We start from the raw sequence: 16,677 nt of genomic DNA, 5'->3' as shown, positions 1-16,677 counted from the left end.
TAGCCTGAACCCTGCGTGGTTTGGAGCACTGTGAAATCCAGCCCCGTCCCACCCCTCCTGGCCTGAGGAGTGTTAAAAATACAGAATTAAAAATAGTCATGGAGGCCTTGGGGAGCACGGGAGGATTCCAGGAGCTGGGACACACGAGTTCCGTTTTCCTCCATGTAAAAAATGTGTATTTTGATTGGCTTTTCTCAAATATTAACATGAATTTGTATGTGTTATGTTAGAAAGTTGTGCTGTATTAATTTGCTTAAGTAGTGTGTTAAATATAGTTTTAGGTTATAACATAATGTTAAAATAGAAACTATGCTATGTAAAATACTTTTTGAAAGAGAAAAATAAAGTACACCAAAATAACAGCCACAAAACACCTAAATCTTTAAAAAAATATATTTATTGCTCCATTATTAGAAAAAACTAACTTCTTCCTACCTTGCTCAGCCCTAAAGACACTGTCAAGATTAAGAAGAAGTTAACACTGACCAAACAAAATCCTTTGTTTAAATAGAATTTATATATCATGTATGAAATGTATGAATATGCAACAAACCATTACTTTTAAAAGTTGATCCTCTGTTAACATGTGTCCTTTTTCAGGCTTACTTTACCCAAAAAAGGTACCTGAACCGTCCATAACTCTTTATTTTTATTGTCTCATCATAACCCTAATTGTCCAAATTTTTATTACTCTAATTATATTACTATTTTTATAACCCCTTTATTAAACTTTTCATATTTTAAAAACAAGTGCCTGGTGCTTTGCACAAATCCTCGTTTCCCTGGGCCTTTGTCCATTTTTCCATAGCAGGTGGAGATTCCTGGGTTCTGTTCTCACCCCCAGAACAGGATCCTGCTGTCAGCCCTGACCCTGTGGATTGTTTATTTGTTTTATTTGCAGCTCGTTAGGAGAAATTAAGCCAAGGAAAGCACAAGGAGATGGAAAAAAAAAAGAGCCCAGCCCAGGAACCCCGACTGCCAGGGCAGGGTGGAGGTTCTGGTTTTAGAAAATTTAATCTGAGTTTAAACTCAGGTTTGGTTGGGACAGCAGCACCCAGGTTTGGTCTGAAACGGGGACTAAAATGACAATTTAATCCAAATTTATTGGGACTAAGGTGACAATTTAATCCCAAATTATTGAGACTAAAGTGACAATTTAATCCCAATTTACTGGGACTAAAGTGACAATTTATTTAATCCAAATTGATTGAGATTAAGGTGAAAATTTATTTAATCCAAATTTATTGGGACTGAAGGTGATAATTTATTTAATCCAAATGTACTGGAACTAAAGTGACAATTTATTTAATCCAAATTTATTGAGATTAAGGTGACAATTTATTTAATCCAAATTGATTGGGATTAAGGTGACAATTTATTTATTTATTCACAATTTATTGGGACTATGGTGACAATTTATTTAATCCCAAATGATTGAGACTAAAGTGACAATTTAATCCCAATTTATTGGGACTAAAGTGACAATTTATTTAATCCCATTTATTGAGATTAAGGTGAAAATTGATTTAATCCTAATTTATTGGGACTGAAGGTGACAATTTATTTACTCCAAATTTTAGGGATGCTGCTACACCAGGTTTACATCATTTTATGCTGGGTTTACACTGGTTTTGCACATTTTGCACTGTTTTACACGGTTTCACCATGTATGTTGTTTTTTTACAGCAAATTTGACATCTTTACACTGTTTTTTTACTGTGTCACATAGAGTTTGCACTGTTTTGCATTGGTTTAAAACCAGTTTTGAGCTGTTTTATATATCTGTATGCCAATTTTGCACTGTTTAATGCATAAATTTACACCATTTTATGCCAGTTTTGCACTGTTTAACACCATTTTATGCCAATTTTGCACTGTTTTACATGGTTTTTACACCATTTTTGTGCTGTTTTACACTGGTTATTTACAGTGTTTTACGCTCTTTTACACCTGTTTTTCACATTATAGTTTTACACTGTTTTACATATTTTTTTACACCATTTTTTGTGCTGTTTTACAATGGTTATTTACACTGGTTATTTACAGTATTTTACACTGTTTTACACCTGTTTTTCACATTCTAGTTTTTCACTGCTTTACACATTTTTACACCATTTTTGTGCTGTTTTACACTGGTTATTTACAATGTTTTACACTGTTTGACACCTGCCTTTCACATTCCAGTTTTGCACTGTTTTACACATTTTTTACACCATTTTTGTGCTGTTTTACACACTTTTTGAACTGTTTTACACCTTTTTTTCCCATTACCATTTTACACTGTTTTACATGTTTTTTACACCATTTTTGTGCTGTTTTACACTGCTTATTTACAGTGTTTTACACTGTTTTACACCTGTTTTCCCCATTATAATTTTGCACTCTTTTACATGTTTTTTACACCATTTTGGTGCTGTTTTGCACTGCTTTTGCATTCTTACACTGGTTTTGCATGAGTTTAAAACCACTTTTGCACTGTTTTACACAATTGTATGCCAGTTTTGCACTCTTTTACATGTCTTTTACACCATTTTGCTGTTTTAAACTGGTTATTTACAGTGTTTTACACCTGTTTTTCCCATTATAGTTTTGCACTGCTTTAGGTGTTTTTACACAATTTTTGTGCTGTTTTACAATGATTATTTACAGTGTTTTACACTGTTTTACAGCTGCTTTTCACATTATAGTTTTGCACTGTTTTACATGTTTCTTACACCATTTTGGTGCTGTTTTACACTGGTTATGCACTGTTTTACACCTGCTTTTCACCTTATGGTTTTACACTGGTTTACATGTTTCTTACATCATTTTTGTGCTGTTTTACTAGTTGTTTTGTGCTAGTTATTTACAGTGTTTTACACCTATTTTTCCCATTGCAGTTTTGCACTGCTCTACACATTATTTACACCATTTTTTGTCCTATTTCACCCTCTTTTTGCATGTCTTTACCCCCTTTTTCCTCTGTTTTCCATCCATTCTGCCTGCTCCAACACCCAACTCCCCTCGGTTCCACACCGAGCCCTGCTGTCCCTCCCCGTCCCCTGGTGACACACCGCGGTTGGTGCCACCCGCAGCGGGCACATTTTGGGTATTTTGAGGTATTTTTGGGGCACCTTGAGGTATTTTTGGGGCATTTTGAGGTATTTTTTCGGGTATTTCGAGGTATTTTTTGGGGTGCCGGGAGCGCGCACGGCGCTGTGGGCGGGCGGTGCGTGAGCGCGCCCAGGCAGCGCTGCGAGCTCCGAGCGCATCCACCGGCAGCGGGAGGAGGAGGAGGAGGAGGAGGCGGAGGAGGAGGAGGAGGAGGAGGAAGGGGAAGGGTGGCCGGGGGGGTGGGGGGGGGGGGGGGTGGCCGAGGGAGGGAGCAATTGAATTTCAAACACAAACAACCGCATGGGGCTCGGGCCCTCCGCCGCTGCGCCGCGCCGCCGCTGACCCCGGCCCGGGGAGGGCAGAGCAGCCGCTGCCTCTCCCCCTTCGCATTTGGGAGGGGTTTTTTTTTGCTGTTGTTGATTTTTTTTTTTAGATTTTTTTTTTTATATTTATTTGGCTAATCCCCTGCCTGGCCGGGTTTTGCCTCCCAAAGTTCATCCGTAACCCCCCCCTCCTCCCCTCCCCCACCCCCCCTTCCCCCCGCCCGCTCCCCCGGTCCCGGGAGGAGCCGCCAGCCCAGCCAAGATGTCCCGGTCCAACCGGCAGAAGGAATACAAATGCGGGGACCTGGTTTTCGCCAAGATGAAGGGTTACCCGCACTGGCCTGCCCGGGTAAGGAGCTGGGCATGGGGTGGGAGGGCGGTGGGACCCCTCGGTGCTCTCCCGGTTCTCTCCCGGTGCTCCCCGTTGCATAACGCGGGGGGGATGGGGCGCACCGGGGTCAGGCTGCCCCGGTGGAGCGGAGCGGCGCGGGGAGAGGGGGTGTGTGTGTCCGTACCGTGGGTCAGGCTCTGATTTCCCCCCGGATCTTCCACCGGGGCCGGGGTCCAACTTTGCCGGCTCCTTATGTAAGGCCGGGCCCGGCGGACTCGGGGGTTATTCGGTACCGAGGCTTGCGGAGGCGCTTTGGGACATTTCTTTGGGTTTTAAGGGGGGTTTCATGTGTTGGAAACAACATCCCGGGCTCCCCCAGGGCCCTTTTTGTGCTGTTTATTCATTTCTCTCCCGGTGGAACGGAACGGGAGGGGGGGGATCACGGGTGGAGACCGCGTGGCTTCTGGCACCGCGTGGGAGCGGGGACCCCCCCCGGTACCGGCAGCGAAGCACGAGGCTGGGCCAGCCCGGGGTGACCCCTCCATCCCCCGGTGCCGGTACCGGGGGGGTCCCTGCTCCACGTGGGGCCGCTCCATGAACCCTTCCCGCTCATGGGAAGGCCGAGCTCGCCCCCCTTTGCGCTTCACGGATGATTTTGGGGGGGTTTCAACCAAACCGGCAGAGCCTCGAGCTTGTCCCCCCCGGCTCTCGGTGGCCTCAGGGGTGCCACAGAGGTGGCAGTGCTTACGCCGGGAGTTTGGCTTTAGAAAATCGATAGAATTATTGAGGACTTAGGACGGGGGGAAGGGACCGGGGGGGGGGTGCAGGCCCCACCATGTGCCAGCCCCGCCGGTGTCCCTGAGGGTCCTGGGTGTCCCTAAAGGGGGGCCATGAGCCCGGGACCCCCGCGATAAACCCCAAACCATGGGGCCCGTGGGCAGCTCTGGCTGCACAACACGGCGCTGGTTATTTTTAAGCGGTTGATGATGCAGTTTAAAATTTCCTTGGAGTGTTTTTCACCCCAACCCCCCCCCCCCCCCCCCCCCCACACCACACACACTCTCTCTCCCCTCACGGCCTTGCTGCAAAGGGCACCGGGGGCTGCCTGCAAACCCTAAAATGAGCGGAAAAAAAAAGACGGAATGGGGGCGATAGGGCTTTAAAGGCCGAGGATCCCTCCCCAGTGCCCCCCTTCCCCTGGCGGATTTGAATAACTTTTGTTTGGTTTGTCGGGTTCTGGCGGGGAGGCCGGGAGGGGGTTGGGAGCCGCTCGGATTTGGCACCGGCCCTCCCAACGCGCATTTGAAAGCGGCTTTGGGCGAGGAGGAGCCACAGGAGAGGATCCCTGGGAGCTTCCACCCCGCCTGCTCTTCCTTCCCTCCCTCGGGAGGGAAAAGCGATGCTGCCCCGGCTGATCCATCCTCCTGCAGCCCTCATCCTCCTGCAGCCCTCATCCATCCCAATGGGGTCCGGGGTGATGCCAGGTCGGGGCTTCAAAGCCTCGTGGGCTCTGCTCACACTCATCTCATTTCACACCCCACTCATCTCATCCTTTGACCCCCACCATCATTTTTAGGGCAGGCAGGGAATGGGTTTTTTTTGTTTTTTTTTTTTCCCCTCTCTCTCTGGTTGGGCTCCCCAAAGCCGAGGGGGTTTAGAAGCAGAGCCCTCCCCACCGTGACTAATCAGGCAGGGCTTGCCCGTGACTAATCAGGTGCTGTGATGAAACCTTAAGCCAGCCACGCGTGGCGTTCCATGGGGTGTTTGTTTCCAACCCAGGTGTGGCTGGAGCTCAGAGATAGGGCGAGAAATGGACGGGGGAGGGGTTGTTCCCTCCCTTTCTTCCCCTGGGATGGCACCTGGTGCCGTTCTCCAGCACCAGCAGCTCGGTGGAAAGCTCTCCCTGAGAAGGGGCAGTGTTAAACAGGGGGGAAACTGAGGCACCGGAGTGGGAGATGAGGCGCTGGCACTGGAGGATGATGCTTGCCACGCTTTTCCCCTCACCCCTTCTCTGCAGGGTCCCTCATGCCAGGCTCATTTTTGGTGCTTCCCTGCCAGATCTGCAGCCCCTTTTCATACAGAGCGCTGGGACAGCAGGGGAGCAGGGCAGGGGATCCTGGCACCCTTGACACCCCCCTGGCACCCCTGACATCTCCCCTGACACCCCCCTGAAACCTCTGACATCCCCCTGGCACCTCTAGCACCTCCCTGGTACCCCTGACATCCTCCCTGGTACCTCTGACATCCCCCCAACACCCCTCTGACACCCTCCTTGGTACCCCTGGCACCCTCCTGACATCCCCCCTGGCACCCATTTCCTGAGCATCTCGGTTCCCCTGGCTGTGCCATGGGGTCAGGATCCTTCTGGGCCATTCCCTCTGGAATTTGGTGCCCATTGCCAGCCTGGTGCTGCTGGGATGGGGCCCAGTGGTGCCCCCAGGGCTGAGGGGAGCACCTGGGTGGCACCCATGGGACTCAGGGGTGCCACCCATTGCATGTGCCCCCCCCTCCCCCACGTGCTTCCTGGACCGTGTGTGACCCACATGAGTTAATTCCATTAATTAATTAATTAATTAACTCCTGTGCCAGCCTTGTCCTGCGGGGGGGAAACTGAGGCAGGGAGGGCAGGGCAGGCTGATGCAGTGGAGCAGTGGCAAAGGTGAAGAAGAGCAGAGGTTGGGGGCAGAGTCCAGCTCAGGGCTTTGTGCCCGTCCCTCCCTCCCTCCCTTTGTGCCACGCTCCAGAGCTTGGGGACATTCCCAGCCCCTTTCAGACCCCTGGGCCGTGGCACCATTGGCATGGGGACAGCAATGGGCACCTGGACTTTACCCTGGCACTGCAGCCGTGTGTCCGTCTGCTGCCGCTGTCCCAGACAGACAGACAGACACAGGCTGTGACAAAGCCTGTCATGGAGCAGTTTGGGCAGTGAGGGTTTTTTTTTTTGGGTGGGTTTGCACTGTCTGCGTTATCAGTGTCCCCAAAGGGGTGCCACCCTCCTGCCCTGTGTGCCCGCACCCCAAAATCCCTGCCTGGCCCTGCAGATAGAGCCAGCACACGCTGTGGGGGTGCAGGAGGGGCTGATAAAGGGCTGGGAGGGGTGGGCAGGGCTGGAATCCCAGTGCCAGGGGGGTCCCATGGGGGGCTGGCAGGGAATCCCAGTGCCAGGGGGGTCCCAGGTGTCCCATGGGGGGCTGGGCAGGGATGGGCTGGCAGGGAATCCCAGTGCCAGGGGGTCTCATTGCCAGGGAATCCCAGTGCCAGGGGGTCCCAGGTGTCCCATGGGGGGCTGGGCAGGGAATCCCAGTGCCAGGGGGGGTGCCAGGTGTCCCATGGGGGGCTGGGCTGGAATCCCAGTGCCAGGGGGGTCCCATGGGGAGCTGGGCAAGGGGTCCCAGGTGTCCCATGGGGGGCTGGCAGAGAATCCCAGTGCCAGGGGGTCCCAGGTGTCCCTTGGGGGGCTGGGCAGGGATGGGCTGGGCAGGGATCCCCACTGCCAGGGAGTCTCATTGCCAGGGGGGTCCTGTGTGTCCCTTTGGGGGGCTGGCAGGGCTGGGCTGGGGATCCCATTGCCAGGGGGTCCCATTTGTTCCCTGGGGGGCTGGCAGGGCTGGGTTGTGCAGGAAATCCCACTGCCAGGGATTCCCAGTGCCAGGGGGTCCCAGTGGGCAGGGATTCCCAGTGCCAGGGGCTCCCAGTGGGCAGGGATTCCCAGTGCCAGGGGGTCCCAGCTCCATGGAGCCCCTCGGTTCCTGAGCTGGGCACACGGTGACACAGCGCAGCCATCCCGGAGCTGCTGCCTTTCCTTGGGCAAGGAGATTTGGGAACTTGCTGGGGGATCTCCAGCAGGGTGCTGCCACTGTGGGTCCCTGTCCAGGCCTGGCATGGGGAGGGGCTGTGTGCCAAGGCTGCTGGCACCTTTGGCACACTGTGACCTGCAGGAACGTGGCCTGGGGGAAGCTTCCCTGAGGGCTGGGCTGGGCTGGGCCGGGCTGGTGGCCACCCCTGTGAGTCACATCATCCCCTCCTCCACCTTCGGTGCCACGCAGGGATGGAGCTGCTGCTCCCAGCTGCCACCATGGGCAAGGGACCCTCTGGGAAGTGTCCCTGCTCCTGGAGTGTCCCCTGGTGGCACCGGGGCATGGCAGTGCCAGGAGCCCCGGGGCTGTGGGTGGGAGCGCTTCAATAACCCCGAAACACCCCCTGGATCCTGGTGCGGGACCTGCGGGCTCCAAACCGTGCTGGGGCACTGGGGATGGCACAAAGGCACGTGCCACCCGGGAGTGGGCATCACACTGACCCTCCGCCACATCCTGGTGCCCCTCCTAGTGCCCCATGCCCTCCGTGTGCCCCAGGGCTGTGCCAGCTGTGCCCCTCAGCGCAGGGACCAGTGTCAGTGCCATCCCCAGCTCTGTGGAGGAAATCAGGACAAACCCTTGGCCATTTCCACCCTGGTCAGGAATGGGACATCACGCTGACCCTCCACCACATCCTGGTGCCCCTCCCAGTGCCCCATGCCCTCCGTGTGCCCCGGGGCTGTGCCAGCTGTGCCCCTCAGCACAGGAACCAGTGTCAGTGCCATCCCCAGCTCTGTGGAGGAAATCAGGACAAACCCTTGGCCAGGTCCACCCTGGCCAGGAGTGGGACATCACACTGACCCTCCACCACATCCTGGTGCCCTTCCCAGTGCCCCATGCCCTCCGTGTGCCCCAGGGCTGTGCCAGCACTGCCCCTCAGCACAGGGACAACCATCAGTGCCATTCCCAGCTCTGTGTAGGAAACCAGGGCAAACCCTTCGCCATGTCCACCCTGGCCAGGAGTGGGACATCACACTGACCCTCCACCACATCCTGGTGCCCCATGCCCTCCGTGTGCCCCAGGGCTGTGCCAGCTGTGCCCCTCAGCACAGCGTCAGTGCCATTCCCAGCTCTGTGTAGGAAGCCAGGACACACTCTTGGCCAGGTCCACCCTGTGACAGCACCCTGGCCTTGCTGGCTGGGGAAACTGAGGCTGGGCAAGCTGTGGGGGTCACGGTGCCTGAGGGAAGGTTGTGCCATGAGTCAGCAGAGCACTGGCACAGGAGCTGGCACCCCGGTGACAGTGACGTGCTGGCGCCTGCTCCGAGACCCCCCACCCGCATCCTCCTTCAGCTCCTTGCACCTCCCTTGGAGGTTTTCTCGGGGAATTTATGGCTGCTGGCTGCAGGGGGGGTTATTTTTAGCTGCTATAAAAAGCAGCCGGAGTTGCTGTCGCTCCCTTCCCGCTCGGCGCCTTGGGATTATCCACGCTCGGTGCAGCAGCACCTGCCCGGGGCTGGCACCGGCTGCTGCCTGAGCCCAGAGCCCTGCCAGGCTGTGCCCTCGTCTGCTGACCCCCTTTGGGCCAGGCTGTGCCCCCCTGGCACCCCAATCCCCACCCCAATCCCCGGGGCTGGCCCAGGATGGGGGCGATGCCCGTGGCACTGCCTGAATTTGCTGAGTGTGTCTGAGCTGAGTGTGTCTGAGCTGGTCTAGATAAGAGATTAGGGAGGGGAAAGGGTGGGAGAAGGGGAGCCCTGCTGGCCCCCACACCTGTGGGCACCCCTTGTTCTGCAAAACAGTTTAATTGGGGAAATTCCCAATTAATTTTCTTTCCCTGAGCCGTGCCCATCCATAGGTCTAGATAAGAGATTAGAGGGGGAAAGGGTGGGAGAAGGGGAGTCCTGCTGGCCCCCACACCTGTGGGCACCCCTTGTTCTGCAGAACAGTTTAATTGGGGAAATTCCCAATTAATTTTCTTTTCCTGAGCTGTGCCCATCCATAGGACGCTGGGGACATCTGAGGGGCTGTGGCATCGCTGGCAGCACCTGGATTTGCTGAGTGTGTCTGAGCTGGTCTAGAGTAGAGCTTGTGGGAGAAGGGGAGCCCTGCTGTCTCCCACCCCACCCCTGTGGGCACCCCTTGTTCTGCTGAGCGCTTCCTGCCAGCTCTGTGTCCAGACTGTGGGGGAAATTCCCAATTAATTTTCCTTTCCTGAGCTGTGCCCATCCATAGGACGCTGGAGGGGATGTCCTGGGGACATCTGAGGAGCACCAGGGGATGTCCTGGGGACATCTGAGGAGCCCCAGGGGATGTCCTGGGGACATCTGAGGAGCCCCAGGGGTCTCTGCCCTCTCCTCTCACCCCATCCTTCGTGTCCCACAGATTGATGAGATGCCAGAAGCTGCAGTCAAATCCTCCTCCAATAAGTACCAAGTCTTCTTCTTCGGGACCCACGAAACGTGAGTGGGAGCTGGGGCTCACGGTGAGTTTGGGAGGGGTGAGACCCCCCTCTACTCCCACCCCTCACCCTTTTCCCCTGGCACAGAGCATTCCTGGGCCCCAAAGACCTCTTCCCCTACGAGGAGTGCAAGGAGAAGTTTGGCAAACCCAACAAGCGGAAAGGCTTCAGCGAAGGTTTGTGGGAGATCGAGAACAACCCCACGGTCAAAGCCTCCGGTTACCAGGTGGGTCACCAGTTTGGGGGGGCTCCATCCCAGCTCCCCCCCACCTTTCCTCCCTCCTGTGGAGCTCCCTGTGAACCCCTCCTTGCCCACAGCCCACCCAGAAGAAGAGCTGCCCCGAGGCGGCCGAGCGGGAGCCCGAGGGGGACAGCGACAAGAAGGGCAACGCCGAGGGCAGCAGTGACGAGGAGGGGAAGCTGGTGATCGACGAGCAGAGCAAGGAGAAGAACGAGAAAGGAGGCAGCAAGAGGAAAGCTGAGGATGCTTTGGAGGTACTGGGGGCGCTGGGCAGGGCTGGGGATGTTTGGGGACAAGGGTGGGGATGTTGGGGACAGAGGATGGGAATGTTTGGGACAGGGGATAGGGATGTTGGGGACCAAGGCTGGAGATGTTGGGGACAGGGGTGGGGATGTTGGGGACAGGAGACAGAGGATGGGAATGTTTGGGATAGGGGCTGGGGATGTTTGGGGCTGGGGATAGGGATGTTTGGGACCAAGGCTGGAGATGTTGGGGACAGGGGTGGGGATGTTTGGGGCTGGGGATGTTTGGGACAGGGGATGGGGATGTTGGGGACAAGGGATAGAGGATGGGGATGTTTGGGATAGGGGTTGGGGATGTTTGGGGCTGGGGATGTTTGGGACAGGGGATGGGATGTTGGGGACAGGGGATGTTTGGGACAGGGGATAGGGATGTTGGGGACCAAGACTGGAGATGTTGGGGACAGGGCTGGGGATGTTTGGGGCTGGGGATGTTGGGGACAGGGGATAGGGTTATTTGGGGACAGGAGACAGAGGATGGGAATGTTTGGGATAGGGGCTGGGGATGTTTGGGGCTGGGGATAGGGATGTTGGGGACCAAGGCTGGAGATGTTGGGGACAGGGGTGGGGATGTTTGGGGCTGGGGATGTTTGGGACAGGGGTTAGGGATGTTGGGGACAGGGGACAGAGGATGGGAGTGTTTGGGATAGGGGCTGGGGATGTTTGGGACAGGGGATGGGGATGTTGGGGACAAGGGACAGAGGATGAGAATGTTTGGGGCTGGAGATGTTGGGGACAGGGGTGGGGATGTTGGGGATAGGGAATGTTGGGGACAGGTGATGGGGATGTTGGGGACAGGGGATGGGGATGTTGGGGACAGGAGACAGAGGATGGGAATGTTTGGGATAGGGGCTGGGGATGTTTGGGGCTGGGGATGTTTGGGACAGGGGATGGGATGTTGGGGACTGGGGCTAGAGATGTTGGGGATTGGGATGTTTGGGACCAGGGATGGCTGGGACAGGGGATGGGGTTATTTGGGGACAGGGGATGGGGATGTTGGGGACAGGGGATGGGGGTGTTTGGGACAAGGACTGGGGATGTTTGGAATAAGGGCTGGGCATGTTGGGAACGGGACTGGGGATGTTGGGGACAGGGGATGGGGATGGGGACAGGAGTGGGGATGTTGGGGACAGGGGATGTTTGGGACAGGGATTGGGATGGGATGGTTGGGAGAGGGAATGGGGGTGTTGGGGATGGAGGGTAGGGATGTCTGGGATGGGAAAAGGGATATTTGGGAATGGGGATGTTTTGGGACAGGGCCTGGGGATGTTTGGGATGGGGGATGTTTGGGACAGGGCTGGGGATGTTGGGGACAGGGCTGGGGATGTTTGGGACAGGGGACGGAGATTTTTTGGGACAGGGCCTGGGGATGTTTGGGACAGTGGCTGGGCTGACCTGATTTCCCCCCCCAGGACTCCCCCAAACGCCCCAAGGATGCAGAGGGGCAGGAAGGGGACAAGAAGGTGGCCAACGAAGAGGCCCCCAAGGAGGAGCCCAAAGCCAACCCAGGAGAGGGGGACAAGAACAGCGACGCCGCCGACACACCGGCCACCAACGAGGCCAAGCAGGAGGGCAAGGAGGAGGTCAGAGACCACAAGGAGAGGTGAGGGGGGTGCTCTGAGCCCTGTCCCCACAGCCCCCAGGTTTTGGGGGGGGTTCTGACAAGAGCCTGGCTCTGTTCTTGGCCCCTCACAGCCTGTAGTGGCTTCCCTGGCGAGCTGATCCTTCCCCCTGGCTCCTGGTGCTGCCCCACGCCGCCTCGTCGCGTCCGGAGCTCCAGACAAGGAAATTTCCAAAAGAAAACAAAAAAAAACTACAAAAAAAAAGAGAAGAGAGGAATGCAGAGCAGCTGGGTCCTGCCCCCGAGCACTCTGTGCCTGCCCTGCTGTGGGCACACGCTTTTGTGTTGGCGATTCCTCGGGGCTGAGCTGTTGATTTGAAATAAAAGCGAATCTTGCCTTTTTAAAAGTGCTCGTGGCACCTGGGTGAGCCCTTGGAACCCCTGAATTGAGGGGGTTTGGGACCCTTTGGGGCTGCCAGAAGCCTCTCTGGCAACACACGGATCACGGGGAGAGATGGGGAAGGGTTTGGAGGGAGCTGAAATAGGAATTGCAGAATCACAGAATGCCCTGAGCTGGGTGAGATACAAAAGGATCAACTCTTACTGCTGCCCTCAAAATCCCAGCATTGTCTAAACACTCCTTGACCTTTAGGATCATGGAATATTCTGGGCTGGGAGGGACCCACAGGGCTCAGTGAGCTCTGGCCTTGCACAGGACACCCCAAAATGTTGCCAATCCCAACCTGCTAGAGACTTGGCCAAGCACTCAGTTTCTGCTGGAATAGTGGAATATCCTGAGCAGGAATAATCAGGATAATTGAGTCCTTTGCTCTGGGCCCTGCACAGGACACCCAAAAATCCTAGGGCCTTGTCCAAGCACTCATATTTTGTGCTGGAATACTGGAATATCCTGAGCAGGAAGGGACTCATCAGGATAATCAAGTCCTGCTCTGGCCTTGCACAGGATACCCCCAAATGCTCCCAATCCCAACCTGCTAGAGACTTGTCCAAGCACTCATATTTTATGCTGGAATAGTGGAATATCCTGAGCAGGAAGGGACTCATCAGGATAATCAAGTCCTGCTCTGGCCTTGCACAGGATACCCCAAAATTCTCCCAATCCCAGTGTCTTAGAGCATTGTCCAAGCACTCAGCTTTTATGCTGGAATAGTGGAATATCCTGAGCTGGGAGAGACCCACAGGGCTCAGTGAGCTCTGACCTTCCGCAGGACACCCCAAAATGCTCCCAATCCCAATGTCCCAGAGCCTTGTCCAAACACTCATATTTTATGCTGGAATAGTGGAATATCCTGAGCAGGCATAATCAGGATGTTCAAGTCTGGCTCTGGACACCCCAGAATCCCATCCTGTGCCCGAGGGCTGTGTCCAATTGCTCCGTGAGCTGTGTCAGGCTCGGGCCGTGACCGTCCTTGGCCGCTCTGTCCCACACGCACAGCCCGGCCTGGAGAGGCCGAACCGGGCCAACTAGGCCGTGCCTGGCTCCCTGCACAGAGGACAGCACTGACCGTCCCCTGCTCCTGAACCAACGCCGAGGGCAGCGGCAGAAGATGGAGCCGTGACCGGACTACAGCTCCCGGCAGCCGCTCACCGTGGGCCGGGGCTGAGGGCCGGAGGGACATTGGGACTACAGCTCCCGGCGTGCCCCGCGCTAGGACCACAACTCCCGGCGTGCCTCGCGCCAGGACTACAACTCCCGGTGTGCCTCGCGCCTCCGCAGCGCCGCGTCTTGGCCACGCCCCCGGAGCGCGGGAGCGGCGCGGCCCCTCAGGTGAGGGAGGTCGGCACCGGGAGCCCCGAGGGGGCTCTGCGGGGCTGTGCTGGGGGGGTTTGATGGGGTTCGGGGCACTTTGGGGGCGGCCGGGGCTCAGCGGGTGTAGTTCCCGGCGGGGGGGGATGGGGTGTGTGCTCTACGGGTCCCCTTTGGGTGGTGGGGGGGGCTTTGGGAGCCAGAGGGGTCATTGGGAGTCAGGGGGGGCTCTGAGAGTCAGGGGGGTCTTTGGGGTATCCATGGGGCCCTTCGGGTGTGGGGGAGACTCTGCCCGTGTCCCTCTCTGGGGGAATGAGCTCTGTGGGACCCCTAGGGGCTCCTCGCTGGGGTCTCTCCCCGTGTGTGGGGTGCCCGTGTTCCCCCCTCATCCTCACCGGGGCCAGGTGTGACCCCTCGGTTCTCCTCGGGGCGTGGGGGGCTCTGCAGGTCCCCTTTGGAAGGAGAAGGTGCTTTGCAGGACACTGGGGTCCCCTTTGGCTGTGGGGTGCCCTGTGGGATCCCTGGGTCCCTCCATGGGTGAGGGATGGCTGTCCAGCACCTGGATCCCCTTAGGGGTGTGGGGTGTGTGAGTCTGTGGGATCCCTGGGTCCCTCCATAGTTAAGGGATGGCTGTCCAGCACCTGGGTCCCCTTTGGGCTATGGGGATCTGTTTTGGGGGGGTGAGAATCTGTGGGATCCCATTTGTGGGGGGCTGCTCTGCCAGACGCTTCCCTCCCTTCAGAGGGTGCTCTGGGTGGGTTGGGGTGACTCTGCCGGACACATTGACCCCGGTGAGGATGAGGGGTGTCCCCAGAGCTCCCTGCCCTCCCAGCCCGCAGCACCATGCGTCTGTCGGTCCTGCTGAGCGCGGCGCGGCCGCGGCTGCCCCCGGGCTACCGGCACGGCACATGGCCCCCGGACTCCACCACCGCCCGGCTCCGCAACCCGCCGGGGCAGCGCCGCCGCAAGGTCTTCGTGGAACCCATCGCCAAGGACGACTGGAAGGTGTTCAAGGGTGACACGGTGAGGCCCCGCCCTGTGAAAAATGCATGTATTTTATGATTAGCTTTTTGCAAATATTCAAATGAATATTGTAGGTGTTGTGTTAGAAAGTAATGCTGTAGTCGTTCTCTTAAGTACTGTGTTAAATAGAGTTTTAGGTTATAAAAAATAAAATGTTAAAATAGAAACGATGCTGTGTAGGATACTTTTTTTAAAGAAGAGACTTGCAGTGAGATAGCAGCCACAGGACACTTAAATCTTTCAGAGAAAGAGAATTTATTGCCCTCTTATCAGCAGAAACGAACTTCTTCCCACCTCAAAGGCACTGTCGGGATTCAGAGGAAGAAGTTGGCAATGACCAGACAGAATCCTGTGTTTGAATGGAATTTATGCATCATGCATGAAGTGTATGAATATGCAACAGGCTGTTGTTTTTAAGAGTTAATCCTTTGTTAACGTGGCTCCTTTTTCAGGCTGGTGCTGCCCAGAAAAAGGTACCAGGTCATCCATAACTCTTTGTATTTATTGTCTCATATTGCCCTAATTCATTTTGTCCAAATTATTATTACTCTAATTGCATTACTATTTTTTTATAACCATTTTTATTACTGTTCAACTTTTCAAATTTTAAAAAAAACAAGTGACTGGCGTTTTTCACACACCTGTGCCCCTCTCCCCACCCGCAGGTGCAGGTGCTGGCCGGGAAGGACGCGGGCAAGCAGGGCTTGGTCAGCCAGGTGGTGCAAGCCCGCAACTGGGTGGTGGTGGAAGGACTGAACACGGTGAGGCCACAGCAGGGAAGCCTGCAGGAGGCCCTGGGGAGGCTGAGGTGGCCACAGGGCCATCAGTGACCCCACGGCGTTGTCCCCTCGCAGCACTACCGCTACGTCAACCGCACCGCCAAGTACTCGAGCACCTACATCGCCAGCGAGGCACCTCTGCTGCTCAGCCAGATCAGCCTGGTGGACCCTGAGGACCGGTAAAACCTGGGTGAGGGGGTGCTGAGGGGTGCCCTGCTTGGCTCCTGCCTGTCACCAACGCCGTGTGCCCGCAGGAAACCCACGGAGGTGGAGTGGAGGTTCACGGAGGAGGGCGAGCGCGTCCGCGTGTCGCTGCGCAGCGGCCGCATCCTGCCCGTGCCCCCGCAGCCACGCAAGGATGGCGTCGTGCCCGAGCAGTGGATCGGTGAGAGGGGTGCCACAGGGGGCTGGGGGCACGGGGAAAGGCACACAGAAGGGGACAGGAGGGTCAGCTTTGTCCCCCCTGCCCGCACAGATGGCCCCAAGGACACGTCGAAGGAAGACGCGCTGGCCAAGACGTACCGGCCGTCGTTGAAGACCTTTGAGGAGGAGATCATGGATGCCATGGGCATTGTGGAGACACGAAGGGCCAAGAAATCCTACTGGTATTAACTGGGGGAGCTGGGAGCCCACTGAGGAAGGCCAAGAAATCCTCCTGGTATTAACTGGGAGAGCTAGGAGCCTGGAAATCCTTCTGGTATTAACTGGGAGAGCTGGGAGCCTGGAAATCCTACTGGTATTAATTGGGAGAGCTGGGAGCCTGGAAATCCTTCTGGTATTAACTGGGAGAGCTGGGAGCCTGGAAATCCTACTGGTATCAACTGGGAGAGCTGGGAGCCCCCTGAGGAAGGCCTAGAAACCCTCCTGGTATTAACTGGGGGAGCTGGGAACCTAGAAATCCTCCTGGTATTAACTGGGGGAGCTGGGAGCCCCCCAAGGTGGGCTCTGCAATAAACACCCCCTGCATTTGTTGTGTTTGCAGCGTGCAGTGCTTTCAGTGTGGC

General features: G+C 55.8%; 2 protein-coding genes across 3 annotated transcripts; both read left to right on the top strand.

Annotated features, from left to right (window-relative positions):
• Positions 1-3,623: 3,623 nt before the first annotated feature.
• On the top strand, positions 3,624-12,510 carry HDGF (heparin binding growth factor). 2 transcript variants are annotated; one of them, XM_058042999.1, is made up of 6 exons: positions 3,624-3,765; positions 9,927-10,003; positions 10,090-10,228; positions 10,321-10,497; positions 11,955-12,125; positions 12,238-12,510. In XM_058042999.1, the coding sequence occupies exons 1-6, from the start codon at positions 3,679-3,681 to the stop codon at positions 12,262-12,264; spliced, it is 678 nt and encodes a 225-aa protein (XP_057898982.1). In that variant the 5' UTR covers positions 3,624-3,678; the 3' UTR covers positions 12,265-12,510. The 2 variants fall into 2 exon arrangements, with proteins under 2 accessions (XP_057898982.1, XP_057898981.1); XM_058042998.1 differs by having other exon boundaries at positions 11,955-12,145.
• A 1,324-nt stretch (positions 12,511-13,834) lies between these two features.
• MRPL24 (mitochondrial ribosomal protein L24) lies at positions 13,835-16,644 on the top strand. Its single transcript, XM_058043040.1, has 6 exons — positions 13,835-13,892; positions 14,704-14,894; positions 15,560-15,655; positions 15,749-15,852; positions 15,928-16,058; positions 16,149-16,644. The coding sequence occupies exons 2-6, from the start codon at positions 14,715-14,717 to the stop codon at positions 16,283-16,285; spliced, it is 648 nt and encodes a 215-aa protein (XP_057899023.1). The 5' UTR covers positions 13,835-13,892; positions 14,704-14,714; the 3' UTR covers positions 16,286-16,644.
• Positions 16,645-16,677: the final 33 nt, after the last annotated feature.

Source organism: Melospiza georgiana, chromosome 33 (genome assembly GCF_028018845.1).
Source record: "Melospiza georgiana isolate bMelGeo1 chromosome 33, bMelGeo1.pri, whole genome shotgun sequence".
Lineage (NCBI taxonomy): Eukaryota > Metazoa > Chordata > Aves > Passeriformes > Passerellidae > Melospiza > Melospiza georgiana.
This window is presented reverse-complemented; position numbering and strand designations above follow the sequence as displayed.